This window comes from Bradysia coprophila, chromosome III (genome assembly GCF_014529535.1).
Source record: "Bradysia coprophila strain Holo2 chromosome III, BU_Bcop_v1, whole genome shotgun sequence".
NCBI classification, from domain to species: domain Eukaryota; kingdom Metazoa; phylum Arthropoda; class Insecta; order Diptera; family Sciaridae; genus Bradysia; species Bradysia coprophila.
The window spans coordinates 3,646,904-3,665,068 of record NC_050736.1 but is presented as its reverse complement, the minus strand read 5'-3'; the positions used below and the strand labels follow the sequence as shown (position 1 = coordinate 3,665,068).

General features: G+C 33.3%; 1 protein-coding gene across 3 annotated transcripts in view; it reads left to right on the top strand.

Moving 5' to 3' along the window:
- The first annotated feature begins 744 nt into the window (after positions 1-744).
- LOC119077281 (calcium release-activated calcium channel protein 1) overlaps positions 745-18,165 on the top strand; it is a 34,254-nt gene continuing 16,833 nt past the window's right edge. The window contains exons 1-4 of one of the 3 annotated variants that reach the window (XM_037184431.1): positions 745-1,178; positions 8,980-9,208; positions 13,187-13,330; positions 14,293-15,261. In XM_037184431.1, the coding sequence (XP_037040326.1) occupies positions 8,987-9,208; positions 13,187-13,330; positions 14,293-14,832 (906 nt within the window). In that variant the 5' untranslated portion in view covers positions 745-1,178; positions 8,980-8,986 and the 3' untranslated portion in view covers positions 14,833-15,261. Of the gene's footprint in view, positions 1,179-3,481; positions 3,625-8,794; positions 9,209-13,186; positions 13,331-14,292; positions 15,262-18,165 lie in introns of those variants that run through there. The other 2 variants (XM_037184440.1, XM_037184449.1) reach the window with 2 other exon arrangements.

Here is an 18,165-nt window from a genome sequence, read left to right as displayed (position 1 = left end):
GCTTTTACGTTTTCACTGAATTTCACTGACGACTTATGTAAATTCACAAAAATTTGTATGAATATTTTCTAACTTTTATGCGATTTTTTTGGAAATTTTAAGTAAATTTAATCCAACAAATAGGCCCTGACACAGTGTTTCATTCAAGGTGCTGTACTATTTATTTATCACTTAGAAGACTAATTACTTACTCTACTCTACTTACTCAAAACCAGAACATCCTACAGATCATAATAAGTTACTCCAATACTCTCTCTAGCAATCAAACTACTTTTTTTAAGGTGGTGAAAGTATCAAGTAACCGTTGGAATTTACATGTAAATAACAGTGGAGTCAGTCAAAACGTAGAATAATGTTTGTAGAATACAAGGTGTCAATTTGACACAGAGAGCTGAGAGTTTGTTTGCTAGAGAGAGTATTGGTTACTCTAAATAATTCCATATTTACATCTGGTCACTGCTCAGATTCACAAGAAGTTTACAAACATTTACCAACGATTTCGCACCTTTGCAAGGTTTATTAAATTGAGAATCAATTTTTTTTAAAGAAACTGCAGACAGATGAGAGTCAAATTCGTCGACAAATTTGCTCTTATCATAATCATATATCTACTTAAGCTCCATACATACATCTATTGCGATCAAAATATGACACATATACAAATTATATGCAATAAAATATAACAACAAAATATATAAATAGGTTCTTTTTCTGTAAGCACGACGATCAACGTAAAATTATCGTTTATTTTTTAGTGTTGCTGAACATACGACGATCGTTAAGTAAACTTTTAAAATTTAAACGTTGTTTAGACTCGGCAGAATATACTTCGCGCTTTACAAATATAATGGATAGTTTACGATGCGGTTGTGTATTGGCGGTTTATTGAAACACAATATTGGTTTCATCCAATAAGACTTTTGTAGTGAAATTCAGAATAATTTCAAAGACCAATTTTATAAGTGAATTTTCATTTAATTTCGAAATATTATAAAGTCAACGTGATGTCTATACAAGAGCGGATCATCAGTGAACAGTTTTTCGTTACATTTATAATAAATTAGATGTGGACCATATGAAGTGAATTGTTTAAAACAATCTGCATTTAAAGCTACAGACAGTTGGATAATCATTACCAATTCTTAATTCAAGATTTGTGAAACGAAAAATTGCTGAAGGTAATTTCAGTATAGTTTCTACTTAAAGTGCTATGAAAATTATTTGTTCTTGTTGTCTGACTAGACTAGACACATATTATATCAGAAATGTCAATATTTGAATTGAGCTTAACTATCGCTTTGTATTAAATTTTTATGGATTTGATACCTTGACTGTGACTAAATTAAGAAGACAAATAGTTCAGTTAGGAATTACTAAAATTCAAATGTAATGTTGTTCCTATTATCTGAGTCACCAGTTTGTCAGTGAATTCGATATGAACATTAGTCTGTTTTTTGTTTATATCTGATAATTTATCTGACTCAGTGAAACTCGTCAAATATTTTAGGTTTAATTATCTATTTACTTGAGACAATTCGGGATGAATATTTCGACATCTATTCTACTAGAAATAAATGAAAAATTAATTTCTTTTGAGTCAATGGAAGTCTACACACTTTAAGTTCGTCGACTTGTGAACAACAACAAACCAGTTTTTCGCGATCATAAACAAAAAAAACTTCTAAACGAAACAAAAGCCCTTCTTGAGCGTCTACATTTTATTCAAAAAATTCTTTAAATTCTCTATTATAAGCTCATTATAATAAAACAAAGTCTTATTCAGTAAATTGCAAATTTTCAATAATGTTTTTGCTAATTTTTTTTGCATATATTAGCAGGGAAATCAAATTCACCCACATCTTTTTATGCGCATCATACCTTGTTTTGATTATTATATTTTTTTAAACTTAAAATGCACGAAGACTTTTGTGCATTTGAAAACCTTCGTTGTCGTAGGTGTAGACTAGACAAGATATTTACATGGGAATCGTCTGTTGTCATGAATTTAAGTTATTTTTCATACATTAAAGAGTCTCTCTACTGTTGTTTTATATGCCATTTTCAAACAGATTTTTTTTAAATTTCAATCGGGCGATCGATATTGATATTTTAGCGGATATAATAGATTCATAGTAATTTATTCTTCAGTCTAGTAGTTTTTCAATTGTTGATATGAGCTTCGAATTTGATTTATGTAACTGTAATCTGTAAACCTATGCTTGAAATGGTTCCATTTCAAAACTCCCACGGACACTAATAAATGGACGCTTGCCGCAACAAAATTATTGAATCTGTTACTTCATTTGTTCAAAGCGCCTCATAGTTTTTAAAACATAATCTTTTACTTCATTTGTTTAAGTATACATTTCACATTCACTTTTTGGTAGATCACTATATGATATAACGTTTACATGAGTTTATCGTTTATTCTAATCGTCGTTGTCGATAACAAATGACTGGCCATTTCTATATGCTTTATAAACGAATACAATCTAAACTGTGAACTACCTACGCTTGAAATGGTTTTATTTCAAAAATCCTAAATATACACAATTTTCATCTAATAATGGACATTTGCCACAATAAAATTATTGAATCTGTAACTCCCTTTGTTAAGAGTGTCTCATATCGTTTATTCTTATCGTCGTTGTCGATAACAAATGACTAGCCGCTTCTAAAACCTTTATAAACTGGTGAAGACGAAAAAAAATGGCGGATCATCTTCCTTGCGTCTTCCTAAGCTCAATTTACTCATTGTTTTAATAACGTTGTATGAACGAATCTGGTATTATATGATCGTTGCGAAGGCAATGGTAATCCCACACCAGTCGAAATAACAACGTCCAATGAATTACGTAAGTTATTTTACCCGTGAAGCCCCACGGAAATAAAAAGTACCGCGAACGTCTTCAGGTATTGAATCATTTTGACTCGTGAAGCCACACGTAAATAAAAAATACCTGAAATGTCATCAAGTAAGTATTGAATTGAGAAATTTTTCATGCTAAGCGAATCGAAACAAGTGATATGCTTGAATGATGAAAAGTACGGCATGTAAAATGAAACTTTATGCATTGAAGCTGTTACATTCCTTCCGCATCAAAAAGGAAAATGATTTACACCTGTTCAAAATGTACACATAAATTATTATCCGACAAATTTTCCGTATCCGGAATGCAAAAAAGGTCCATTTTGGTGACATTACAATGATACTAATGTGCAGTCAATAAATAATGAAAAACCACAACAATGCATTTGTATTAAATAGAGATTTCGCTTTTTTTGTACAAAGAATAGTGTTGTAACAATAACAAAATCCGTGATACAGAAAAACTACATTAATTTTTAGAAGGTCTTTTCAAATAATTTTCCTGTATAATTAAAAATCGGTAATTGCATGATTGATGCATCAAATATCAAATAAGAGTTGCAGATAATGTCACGTGAGCGTGAAAATGCATTTTGTGTAATACTGAAAATTTTCCAATTTCATACACAAAGTTCCCATTCAAAGTGTAGCAGTAACAGTTCTAACAACTTTTCAATAATTGTGAGAAAAGTGCATTGATTGTTTTATTCTAATAACCGCAAAAAACGTGATAAATGGAATAACGTAATAAAATGGTAAATTAAATCCTAAAAGCATCAAGTTAGACAACTAACGTAGTAGAGGTCCTTAGCATAAAAATAGTTCACTTTATAGTAGAATGGTGAGCTTTGGACCAGTGATTGATATTGGTAGCCTGAGTCCAAAAAGATTAACACCCCTCAAAAAACCCCACCCCACACCCCAACACCCCTCACCAAAGATTTTAGTGTAAGGGTCACTTCAATGAATTATTGTGAAGCGCCTGTCAATGCTAGACTGTCGATATGGGGCTTAAACGAAAGGTAAAGGTTCATACTTTTTTTATATGACCAAACGCTTTTCAATTTTTCATTTTCCACATCAATTTTCCGAGCTTTCCATGAAAATCTATGAAATCTCAAATATAAAGGGTGGTGAATAAGTTAAAAAAGTTTTTGTGCATACTTCCTTCTGCAATATGGTTATCCAAAGACTTCTTCGCTAATTTGACGAAAAAGAATTAAATAATGTGTCATAGACTTGGAGATAAGCTCAGTTTTCCACCGCCGGAAAATTTCATTGAAATACTTTTTTACATATAACTGATGAGATATGCGAGCTGTGTCATTGAATTTGCGAGATTATCATAGGATAGTTTATTGACGCATTTATTGAACTCTAGGAGAAGTCAATACACCATTAACCTCAAGTCACCCACCTCCCACTCTCCTATTATTGAACAAATTGTAGAAAAATTTTAAAATAGAAAGCAGACTATTTTTGAACTTACAAATTTACGCTGTAAATGTTTGGAATATTGCCTGCAATACCTTTTTCAAGTGGACAGTGGAAATAATTAAGAGTAAGTATGTAAGGTAAGATACTACATTTTCAAATAAATATTGTTGTGCGATTACACTGCAAAAATGCTCCAGAGGCAGTTTCTGTCTACGTAGTAAAAATGATTTAAATGTCCCACATTCAGCAATTATCACTCACATTCCACATTATGTGGTTTAATTATTTTGATATCATTTATGAGTCAATATGTTAGATTTACCAATCATTTTTGATCGATGCACACAGATCTTGTGATCTTTTGTACTACCCTGTCATCCTAAAAATCTTGAATCCGTTGGACATTAGATAGTGAGATTATAGGAAGAGTGTTTTATCAAAAGCAGTAAAGTCCACCATTCTCTTAACTCTTCTAACGTAGGTAGAGGAAATATAGTTGTCCCTTTCTGTCTCACGGTCTATATGGGCAGTGGACTTAACTGCTTTTGAAAATGGTAGATGCTTGGAGATGATTATAGCGAAGTAGAACAATCAACTTTCTTTTAAATTTTGCCGCATCAGACCAATAAACAAAACCAACCATGGAGATGATTCCATCAAACTTTCTATGAACAAAATAATCTACTCGCATCTCCAAACATCTGGTGTACCACTAGTACCCACAGCTCATCTCAAACTAAAACCATTGCCTTACTCCAGGCGAGCAAATGGGTACGTATGACAGTCATACTATGACTAGCTAATCTATAGGACCTTAAAAGCATACCTCGCAGTCCTAAGGCGATGGCTGACGGCTTAGGTCTTCACTATTGATAGCTGGTAAGACAAGATTGTCCCTATCATTGAAATTGACACAGCCTGTAACATTTAGTCCAGTCTTATATTTCAAAAACTAGCCTGTCCGAACGTAACGTTTCTCTGCATTGAACCAACATAACAGCCGAAGCCTGGCACAAAAGCCACTGGCGAGAGAGTGACAGAGTGTCCAGAATCAAGATAATCTAACGTATTTTGTTATGAAAATGTAGATACTTTTATTACGATGGGTATCAGACGAGTATTTTTGATTGTAGAGCAAATCAGATAGTAACGAGCTTCTCAATGGTAATGTTCCAATACGTCAGTTGTAAATAAAATAAAGAGGATGTTATTAATACTTATAATTAAAAAACTTAAAAATTAAACGTGAGCTCTCGACATATGAATCTTTTAGACGCAAACACTTCCTAATTCTTGAAGAGAATAGAAAGGGAGCTAGGCTCACCGCCACTAAATTGCAGTAGTGCTACCAGAAGCTTCATTTACAAAAGATATCAAAATAATTAAACCAGATAATGTGGTATTTATTTCTGCGTCTCAAAGGTTGGTGTCGAATAGCATCAGCTGTGTTGCCTAGCTAATCGACACCAGTGTCAATTAGCATCTACTGTGTTACGTGGCTAATCGACACCAGATGCAAATAGCATGCACTGTGTTGTCTGGTTATTCGTCACCGGTGTCAAATAGGATGCACTGTGTTGCTTGGCTATTCGCATCCGGTGTCGAACAGCCACACAACATGCATGCAACGGTGTCGAATTGCATCGGCCTAGACAGAAACTGCCACTGCAGCATTTTTGCAGTGTAATCAAATATTCATTTGAAAATGTAGTATCTTACATACTTACTCTTAATTATTTCCACTGTCCACTTGAAAAAGGTATTGCAGGCAATATCCCAAACATTTACAGCGTAAATTTGTAAGTTCAAAAATAGTCTGCTCTCTATTTTAAAATTTTTCTACAATTTGTTCAATAATAGGAGAGTGGGAGGTGGGTGACTTGAGGTTAATGGTGTATTGGCTTCTCCTAGAGTTCAATAAATGCGTCAATAAACTATCCTATGATAATCTCGCAAATTCAATGACACAGCTCGCATATTTCATCAGTTATATGTAAAAAAGTATTTCAATGAAATTTTCCGGCGGTGGAAAACTGAGCTTATCTCCAAGTCTATGACACATTATTTAATTTTTTTTCGTCAAATTAGCGAAGAAGTCATTGAAGAACCATATTGCAGAAGGAAGTATGCACAAAAACTTTTTTAACTTATTCACCACCCTTTATATTTGAGATTTCATAGATTTTCATGGAAAACTCGGAAAATTGTTGTGGAAAATGGAAAATTGAAAAGCGTTTGGTCATATAAAAACAGTATGAACCTTTACCTTTCGTTTAAGCCCCATATCGACAGTCTAGCATTGACAGGCGCTTCACAATAATTCATTGAAGTGACCCTTACACTAAAATCTTTGGTGAGGGGTGTTGGGGTGTGGGGTGGGGTTTTTTGAGGGGTGTTAATCTTTTTGGACTCAGGCTACCAATATTAATCACTGGTCCAAAGCTCACCATTCTACTATAAAGTGAACTATTTTTATGACTTTTGTTCTACAAGGACCTCTACTAACGTGTAGTCGCGAATGTATTTATGTTTACATCGTAATATTTACTTCAAACATTTTGGTGTTAAAGGGCTATACTACTTCAACCTTTCAACCCTTCAACAGACTACGAGCATATCACCAACGCCGGATCGAACCTTTCACTTATTTTATCATAGATCCACATATTGAAGGAACGGGTATTACTTTAGTGACACTATATTTTGCTATGTAAGACCACCATGTCCCAATATTTGGGTGGGTTGGGTCACTGGACGGACGAGACTTTCTTTCATTTTATTAATCAATTTTTTATCAACTTTCTTAATTTGAAGTTGCAAAATCCATTTTTTCACGAATGTTATACTGGACGAATGGATCTGCTCAAGGAATGTTAAAATAGTACTAGATCAGATTCTGTATGCCTTCGATTGCATAGTTTTTTTTGGGTCTTAAATTCATTGCGCGTTTGGGCTTATGCATTTTAAGCAAATAAATCCAAATGTATAAATTTAAGGTTCCGCAAAATGCTAAAAATAACTATTATTTTATTGTTTGGACACTGATATTATCTCCCAACCTATGCTTTAACCTGTTACAGACGGCAAGCATATGACCAGTATTATTATCGACTGCTCACTTTGATTTACCAAAAATTAAGACGAAGATTTACCGTGATCTACTGAGCTAAATGATTGTATTACATTGAGTTATAACAATTTCTAGCTAACTTACGATGTTTGACTTGGTTAATCAATGGTTAATCACTGGTAAATCAGGCTAATCACAAAGAGTGAGAAACCACTCGATTATTATCGGGTCTATGACTTCCATCGATCAAAGTATTTTTAATCGTTTGATTTCAAGTCTTGTACTTCAACATTTTAACATGCATTTTACTATATAAAGGACCATATTGCCCAGATCTTGTTATTATTTTTGTCATCGTTATCCGTCACAGGTGAATAGCTGTATGTGACAGGCTAAATCCTATGTCAGCCGTTATAGTCGTTTTTAATTTGTTGCAGCGCGGTGGAAGTTGGAACTTCTTCTTCTTCTTCTCCGGCGCTACAGCCACCTGTGGGCCTTGGCCTGATCGAGAATCCGGTTCCAGCGAACCCTGTCCCCTGCTACACTTCGCCAAAGTTGGAACTAAAGCATTTAAAGCAAATAAATCTATATTAATAGGCACAATGTGGAGATTTAACGTTTCACTGAGGGGTTAAAAATACCGATGTAGATGTTGGTCCATTTCCTGCGATATTATCTAGCTATCAATGCCTTCGATTGTCACATTGCAGCTCGTTGGGGCATTTTAAGCTAATAAATCTATATTAATGGGCATAATGTGAAAATTTAACGTTTAACAGAGGGTATACATTTCGTAACCTTTACCCGGAGTTCATCGCTTATTTTTATCGTTACTGATGTTAGTTTCATTTGTGTCTATCGAGCAGTTCTATGTGATATTACCCACTGATAAATGCACAGATTAAGGTTTAGTAGTGGTTGATAACACAATATTTAGTACGACAAGTGCCTGAAAGTGAAACACACTCAACAATTTTTCTAAAAATGTAAGTTTTCAAACACTGAGACTACAAATATCGAAGTCCGAATTCTCCTATGTGTCTCATTGTTAGAATAAAGTAGGATGCATTTTTAGGTGCGATTTAAGCTGATGATTCTGAATGAAATTAAACGAACGATTGAAAGGCGTATGAACGTTACTGTTTTATCGCCGCTAAAAATATTCGACACATTACGTTCATTAAAATACCTATCCTATAAAATGACGATTCTTGTTGCAGTTTGTGATGATTGTTAGAATTTAAACGTTCGAACGTCTTTATAAGTATGTATATTCTCATATTATATAAAACAAAAAGTTAAGAAATTCGAAATATTGCCGCGCGATTATTTTGGTAAGTTCGCTTTTATTCGCATAGATGGAACTAATAAAAGCTTTGGCTGTGTGACAGTTCGTAGTCACTTTTCTTGTGTTTATTTTCATTTTACGAATTGTTGTAGTCGTTTTACATAGAGAATGAAATTATTGTTCTAAGCACATTCGAGTTGATTAATAGTTGTTTTTTCCATTTACACTGACAATTTGCCAAAAAACTTAAAAATTCTGTGATACGTTCTGTTTTTGCATTGAATTTGTCTAAAATGACGTCGCAAAATGTTTCAGCTCAAGAATGTCGGTGTGGACCACTGGCACGTCTGGTCTAGAAACCGTCTTAGCCACACTTGGAACAAGTATTCAATCTAAAGGATCGCAGTCAAGTTCCATTGTTTCCACACAACCTGGACACAATTTATTTGGCGGCAGTACACACTTAGGACATCATACTTATATAAATCCGACAGCACCACAATTTGTTTACAAACCCAGTTCAGGAGCAGGTTATCAGCAGAAGGTAATTTCGACTTGTTTTTTTTTGAAATTTTAGAAAATGATTGCATGCCATTTTTGGTGTTAAAGTTGACATTATATTTGATTGTGAAGTTGTTATGTAAAGCATATGGTATGACACTTAAAACTTATGTCCAATCTCAAGTTTTCTTTTCGGTTTTATTACGTAAATTGAAGTGAGATAGACTTTCATGGTTACATTATCGCAATACGAGCAGTTTACGTTTCAATTAAATTCGTTTGCAATTCAATAAGTTTCAGTCGCTGTTAAATGGTATATTGTTGTTTACTCAATTAAAATACTGAGCAAATAACATTTTTCAGATACAAGTACACAATCGATAATCCGTAACAACCTATTTATGTTGTGTGAGCTCCGGAAACATATGTCCAATTGGTATCCCCAATCCCCAAATTAATTTAAATTAAATGTTGAATCAACGCACTTCCAGCAAAAGTGATCATAGACGACAGCTGCCAAAGTAGAGTACTATTTTTAATGAAATGGTTGTTAACGGACTATTTAGAGTAACACTCATGCTTGAAGTGCGTTAGACGAATCTAATAATTAGATTTCTTTATATTTTCACCACAAATGGTAACATCTTTGAAATCCTTGATTAAAAATAGTCGTGGAATAGAAAACATACTCTTGATGCTGGAGTCTCTTTTATCAAGGGTATTCCCGACCAGAGTCTTATTTTTTATTCTCGAGTATAAACTATCAAAAGACTAAAATAGTCAGATTTTGACAAACACATCGACTGAAAAATTGTTACATTTCGACTCGACAGTTTTTGGTCAAACAAACTGCTAGTGTATAGTGCATGATCTCATGACTCCGGTAAAGTAATTAGTTTTTCAATGGGACTAATATCTTCCGAGCGATAACACTTTGAAATCATGTGGTGATCAATATGTTAAACAATATTGGTCCAATTGATAAGCTAATTGATTTACCGGTGTACTCCACTTTACCGTCACATTACTAACAAATAATATACCCGGCATATTCGTGTGAACTAGTCTGAGTGACGCGTTATCTTTGTGTTTGGATTTTATACAGCATGTTTTGCTGATTTGGTATAAGATGCCATAATAGCTAAGATTACACACATCACATTGTATTGTTGAGAAAAGATACTTGCTTTTAACAGTCAGCCCGTGAACGTGGTGCTTGTATGTTGATTTTTACTCTTTGTTATAATTATAAACAGTCAAAATTACGCATTCAATTGTGACCATTCAATTTTTACCAATAACATTGCTCCCCGAATCTGGTATATCAGATTAACGATATACATAACATACAAATATATGACCTAAGATAGTAGGATGGCATGTCCTACTTTGAAATTTAAACTTTCCCAAAGACCAAGTTTATCATCAGTATGAACTATGAACATCGAGTCTAGTACTTCCTTAATTTTTTTTTTAAACAGCATCCACAGAAACATAAACTACGCGATTTTGAATACAAATGTTGATGAGGTTATGTCCATATGGATGCAACTTGACAGTAATTTGACAATTCGTATGGCCTTGGAACAAACCTACAACAGCTGGTCCGTAAAAGTTCAGTCAGGAACAATTTCTCTATTCCTTACTTTAAATAACTATGTCAATGTTTCTAACGAAGATACTTGACGACAAACTACTTTGAACAATTTTGTTTCCAATAATGCTACTCGGGAATTGATACGAAAACCTATAAAGTCAATATTCTTGTCAACATTACTTATTGTTCTTTTACTGACTCATCCTCTGAACAAGCACATTTATAAACTATATAGCGCCGAGAAAACACACATAAAATTGGCTTAGTGGGTTATTTTTGCCGAAGAAAATCTGTCACGTTTTTATATAAAAAAAACCGTACAATATGCATGACTCGGATATATTGTTACATATTCAACGGATGGATTCATGCTTATTGTATTTGCTGTATGTCAACTCGTTTTATTTTAATAATTCATTTATTAATAATCATTCATAATGACGACATGATTTACCCTTTGAACAAAGAACATCATCTATATCACTATAATTGAACTATGAAATGTTTTATGTTGTTTTGAGTATACCTCCGATTTGCATACAACAGTGACAATATACAAGAAATTAGATGGAAGTATTTCCGCTGTGAAATATAAACATCTCTCAACCTACATAAAGAAGTGGATTTACAGCAATTTTGAGAATGTATTTAGAGTACTTGATACAATTGTAGAAGGAGTATTAAGTGGCTTCGTTTTATCTCTTATATTTCTCTACCAATTCTGTACCATCTACCGGTCCTTAATATGAGTCAAAGTTTGCATATTGACACAAAAAATAGACTGAGAGCGAGAGACCACATTTATTTCTCCTCCTTATAAGGTTACTGTTAGCAAAATTTGCCATATTTGCTTAATTAGCTTAATTAGTGACCTCAATAACAGCTTTTTCCGGACAATAACAAATTCAGTTAGGGCGACGGGCTTGACGTCACTTCAGAATCACGCCTTGAAGTAGGCAAATACTCTCTGACGAAATTTAAATGCTTAATTTGATACGTCGCCTAAATATAGGCTAGATTTATTATGTGTTTATCGTGGTTGGGTTACGTCATTCATCATCATTCAGTATGTATACATCGTTAACACTACCTAAGCCGAATCATGTTTACTCAACGATTTTTGTTGCCAAACGCTAGGTACTCCTGACATGGGTAGGCCTATTGTATGTCTCAGTCAACATTGCATTGCCTAAACATTATTTGTCTCAGCTATGCTGACCATATTTCGTAGGTTTCACGTCGTGATGAGCGACTAATATGCACGCCGGCTCTCGGCCTAAAATAAATTGGTTTCAACTTGTTGCGATTGCTGATATAACAGTCACTTAACTATGCATAATATACCGAATTTTTATTTTTATCTGTTGCTGGCGATAAGAACCAAATTTATTAGGAAACCGAACATGTTGAATCAACTTTGTTGATACAAAAATAAATACAAAAAAACAACAAACCAACAAACCGTCGTTGGTTGATTGTATAGCAAGCGCAAAGTATATGAATACAATATAATGAAGAATTCGTGAAAATTCGTCGTCGGGTATTTTTGTCACGGCTGAACAATTTACTTTTCATGTAAATTGAATTTAATTCAACAAACAAGAAAAAAAAATCAGAAAAATCATTTCGAATGAAACAGTTTATGTTTATTGATACACACCGTTACATGAGTGAAACACTTTTTCTAACGCGAATCGTTTATAAATAACACATTTTCAAATGAATTCAACAACTTGTTATCGTTCAGTCGTTTTATGGCTATTACTGTGATAGACACCATACGCTTCAAGTTCCTGTTCAAACAATATTCACTGTTCAAAATCAAAATTTCCTTTCGGTTTTATGTTCATAGTTCAAATTCCTCATTTTTTTTGCTTATAATTAAATTTAACGATGGCATAATAAAGTTGGTGAAGAATAACGCAGAGTGAAGTGTGATGCTCTTAGTACGTTTCTTGCAAGCGACTAAACGACTCTAAAATCTAATCGAAAAATCTTTTAACTGTGTTCGCGATAAAATCAGCGAATTAAAGCCGGCTTCGAATTTCGGTTATTTGCTATCGACTCGTTTATTGTGCAAACACCAAAATATTATAATTGTGTACATCGTTCATGCAAATATACACAAAATTTTAATAATTTCGATAAACATCATAACATAACGCAAATGTGTGTTAGAGAACCGAGACAGCAACACAACTACAGAATTTAACCACTTTCTAAGCAAATTGAGCAATAAAAAACCTAAACGTAAATAATCGGCAATCTCAAACACATTTTCTGAAGATGCATTTTAGTCTTGGCTGTTCGCGATCGAATTTACACATAAATTCACGTGACTACGTGCCAGTGCCAGCCGACCATAAATATTGTGATTATTGTACAAGATCAATCCGAAATAACCGAAGATTCTTTCATAACCAGAGACGATCAGGAGCCAGCAGTATGTCACAATCCGGTGAAGATTTACATTCCCCCAGCTATTTGTCATGGAGAAAATTGCAGCTGAGTCGGGCCAAATTGAAAGCATCAAGCAAAACATCGGCTTTGTTATCAGGATTTGCCATGGTAAGTGTAGTTATTAGTAATTTACAAGCAAAACAAAAATGTTAATTTGTTCCGACGAATCATTGATCAAATTTGTGTTCAAATGGCTTATCACAAAGAGAAGATTTTTTTTTCAATATTATTCAAATGACCAGAATGATTAAAGCATTTTTGTTTTGTAATAAATACAACCAAACAGCGTTCATTCTATTTGAAAGCACAAAGGAAATTAATGTGCGATGCCCTGGGAATTTTTATAAATAATTTTTTCGTTCATGAAAATTCTGTTATTTAAACACTCATTTGCACATCGCCAATTTTATTATAAAATAATTTAAATATTTTCATTGAAAAAGGTATACACATTGGTGTATACTACATGCACCACACTATACTCATAGTCGTTGTTGTTACACTACAGTATGGCTATTTTATTGATGTTAAATATTCGTCGTTTTTATAAATCTACGACGACCGGTGATTATTTTAATTTGTATATTACGAACTGATGTTGGTCGGTTGTTGTTGGTGTCGTGTCGCATAAAAAATTCACATCAGAATGTTTTGGTTTTATTGCCAAAACGGCACAGACAATTTCGATAAATTATGAATGAACCAGACGTGTCTTTCGAAGTTCGTTGTGTATGTCACGTAAAAAATGAACGTGTTGATGAACATTCTTGCTTGTTTATTGTGCTTAATGCAGATTTCGAGACTTTGATCACAAAAATCAACCAACGCCAATGATGGTATCGTCGAAGAATAAACTCTAGCTCAACAATACTTACTCATAGTACAACAACTATTTTAACTGTTTAGCACATGAGTGCCAACTGCTTTTTTTAATTAGAACATAAAGCCCCTGACTGATGGCTGTGAATCAATGCGTCGGGCCGTTAGTAATGTGTCTGCCCGATAATATCATCAGATCACCGAATGTCTCGAGGAAAGAATTAATTTCGATTATTAAAATGTTTTTTTAGGTAGCAATGGTTGAAGTACAATTGAACAATGACACACAGGTGCCACCGGGCATGTTAATAGCATTCGCCATTTGCACAACATTGCTCGTAGCCGTCCATATGTTAGCGCTTATGATAAGTACCTGCATACTGCCGAATATCGAAACGGTGTGTAATCTCCACAGCATTTCATTGGTTCACGAATCTCCGCACGAACGACTACACTGGTACATAGAAACTGCATGGGCATTTTCAACACTCTTGGGATTGATATTGTTTTTGTTAGAGATAGCCATTTTATGTTGGGTTAAATTTTACGATTTAAGCAAAGAGGCTGCATGGTCAGCATGTATAGTGCTGATACCAGTATTAATTGTGTTTTTGGCATTTGCCATTCATTTCTATCGCTCGTTGGTGACACACAAATATGAAGTGACGGTGTCCGGTATAAGAGAATTGGAAATATTAAAGGAACAAATGGAACACGATCATATGGAACATCATAACCTTAACTCACATCATCGGAATGGTATGAATTTTTCGGGCAGTGAAATTGTGTAACCGAATCGAATTGTAATGAATTAAATGCAAATTTGTTTTTGTTCCCTTGACACCATATTATACGTTGTCTTAACAATCTTAATAATGTGATCTTAAAAGAAAAAGTGGATGAATTTTTAATGATTTTTTTTTAAATCAACCACTTAATGGCGGATACGTTTACTTCATATTTGTACAATTTATTTATTTTTATAATTAATTTTATCTCTTTGTTTCTCTTAATTGATATAAAAAAAACGATAAGAACGATCTATGTACTCTAATATTGCATTGTTGATGAGAAAGGTAAAAAATGATTATTTTCATAAGAAGCAATTTATTGAGACAATACAATGTAACATAAACATAATAATTAATATAAAAATATTTCTTAATGAAAAAAATTCCAATTAACTAGATAAAATAAACAAAAAAAATGAATTCAACTGATGAGAAGAACGTTTTTCTAAATGAAAATCTCGTCATAAAGAATCTCATTAGCGACTTTCAATAAATTAGTCTATTTGGACAGGCCCTCTCACTCTAAATTTGGACTCCTTATTAAGGAATTAAGGAGGATTTCGCACAAAAATAAGGAGTAATAAGGAAATTGTTGATTGAAGTTAAGGAAAAATGACGAGAAATTTTTCGATAAAAATCAAAATTATTCTAAGACTAAGACACAGCAATTAACATCGCAAGTCCGCCTCAACTTTAAAATAAAACGCATTATTGTTTATTATTGACGCATCGTTTTTGTAAAGTTGTATCGTGCAATTCACTTTTATCACTATGAAAATTTGAATATTTTGGGAGCGTTTAAGGCTTGAATTAGATTCTTAGCAAAGCTTAGCTTTACCACTTATCACTGTAAGTGCGCTTCAAAATTCAAAATAAAACGCATCACTGTTTATTTTGACATATCTATCGTTTTTGTGGGGTGGCAGTTTTCAATCAGTTTTCGATGCGACAAAATTTTTGAAATTTAAGACGTACTTACGGCGTCAATTCTTACTTGAACCCACCCTCAAGTTTAAAACTTGCTGGATTAGATTTTGATCTCACTGTTGTCTGTTATCCCGTTGGAATTTCGAAAAAATAATAAATTGGTGAAAGCGAGGGGTGACGCACTTCCATTTAATCCATTTAATCCATTAAATCCATTTAATCCATTTAATCCAAAAAAAAATTTTTAGTTTTACCGAAATAATTAGGCTACCCACCTGAAAAATTTGTAAAGTAATTGCGAAAAATAGATTTGCACGATCCCCAGCTCGTTTAAGTACTCGTGAGGTAAAGGAAATTTTTTTTTTGTTAAAAATGGTATTAAATTTATTTAATCCATTTAATCCACTTTACACCAAAAACTCCTAAAAGTGGATTTTTTTCGCTTTTTAACATTGTAGTATGAGTTGTAGTACGTGGTTTGATCAAAATCAACAATTTTTAAGACTTTTACAGTATTTTGTAAGATGAAGTTTTTTCGTATTTAATCCATTTAATCCAATTTTTATTCCATTTAATCCATTAAATCCATTTAATCATTTAATCCATTAAATCCATTTAATCATTTAATCCATTTAATCCATTAAATCCATTTAATACCATTTAATCCATTTAATCCATTTAATCTAGAAGTGAGTTACCCCTCGGGTGAAAGTATAAAATTATAAATTTGAAAGAAGTAAGTGCAAATAAGGCTAAAACCTTGAATTGTTTGAATTGTCTGAGACAACCACAAAAATATATGTTAAACCAGTCATGTTGGAACGATCATGAGCTACGACACCACCTCTTTATTAGAGTTCTTTGTGTTAAATATTAAAAATTGTTTTTTTTTGCCGCGCAGTGATTTTTTTTTAAATTTGGATTTCCGTCGATGAAATTTGCAAAAAATAAGGATTTTTTAATGAAATAAGGAGGAATAAGGAGGCTTTTATAAAAATAAAGGAAAAATAAGGAAATAAGGAGGTGTGAGAGGCCTGCTATTTGGACCATTTGGCTGGAATTGTTTGATATTATTGATTATCAATCAATTTAGCGGTTGTACAAGAGTTACATCACGTTTTTCAGGGTTGTCGTCAGTTTGAAATCAGTAATAATTCGACAGGGATGTAAGTGTTTATGTCAATAGTTAGTCCTAACCCCATATACATCCCTTAAATGATGTGAAAGAACTTACTATTGTCTAAATCCTTGCCGATTTATTAGTAATTTCAACCTGATAACAGCACTGAAAAAACGTGATGTCATTCATGTACGACTCAGCAGATAGTCTATCTAATCTATGAAAGTAATCCAGAAATTTGAGTAATATGACCACGACCAGGTTAGTATTCTCATTAGTCAGAATTAGTACGGACCATAGACCAAGACCATATACCAAGACCGTATACGGAATTTTCCTTCTTGTCACCTCCATTACTGTAAAATTTCTGAATCAATATACTCACCCAATAACCTCTAAATAACTTCTTCACAGGCTGAAACTAGGTAAATTCAAGATTTTCTTACGCTCGCAAAAATCAAACCCAAAGGTTCTAAGTCAAATAGTTAAAGTTTATAAAAAAAACATTCTTTGCGAATATGAGGTTAAATCAAGTGAGATCGTAAAATCATCCTGCTTGAATGGCTTGGTTTCGCTTTCACTGAATCTAAAATCCCAAAAAAGGGAAAACCGTACAAAGACCTGTCTACTTCCCGTCTTCGAAGATGTAGTTGTTCTATTAGTCGAAAGTCTCATAAATAATTGACATCCAATCATTCAACTAATTTCAAATAGGCATGTTCGATAATTCATTCGATTGGTAAAATATCGATTATTTCCTTAGAATTGATTATCGATATTTTCAAAAAATCAATATCAATCGAATGTTTTATTGATAATCGATAAATATCGACCGACAATCGATAAATATCGACCGACAATCGGTAAATATCGACCGACAATCGGTAAATATCGACCGACAATCGGAAAAGATCGACTGATAAATCGACAAATAGTGACTGACAATTCGATTATCGATAAAATATTCGATTGATATAGTATCGATTATTTGGAAATTTTATCATCGACTGATGATATTTTTCAGTGAACCTGCCTAAATTCAAAGCAGAAAAGCTAGTAATGGCACAGTACCTCAGCATGTATTGATTTAATTTGCCTTTTCCTAAAATGATTTTCATGTAACAGCTGCTTTTGCTTCATTTGCTCAAAATAGTAACGTTTATCTAACTTATATTGAGTTTACCCAGATAATCTCCTTATATACGTGTGGTGTGGATGTGACGAGTACCGATGAAGATAAGAACCGAAGAGTGCAGATAATACTAACTGGAATAGCAGCTTGAATA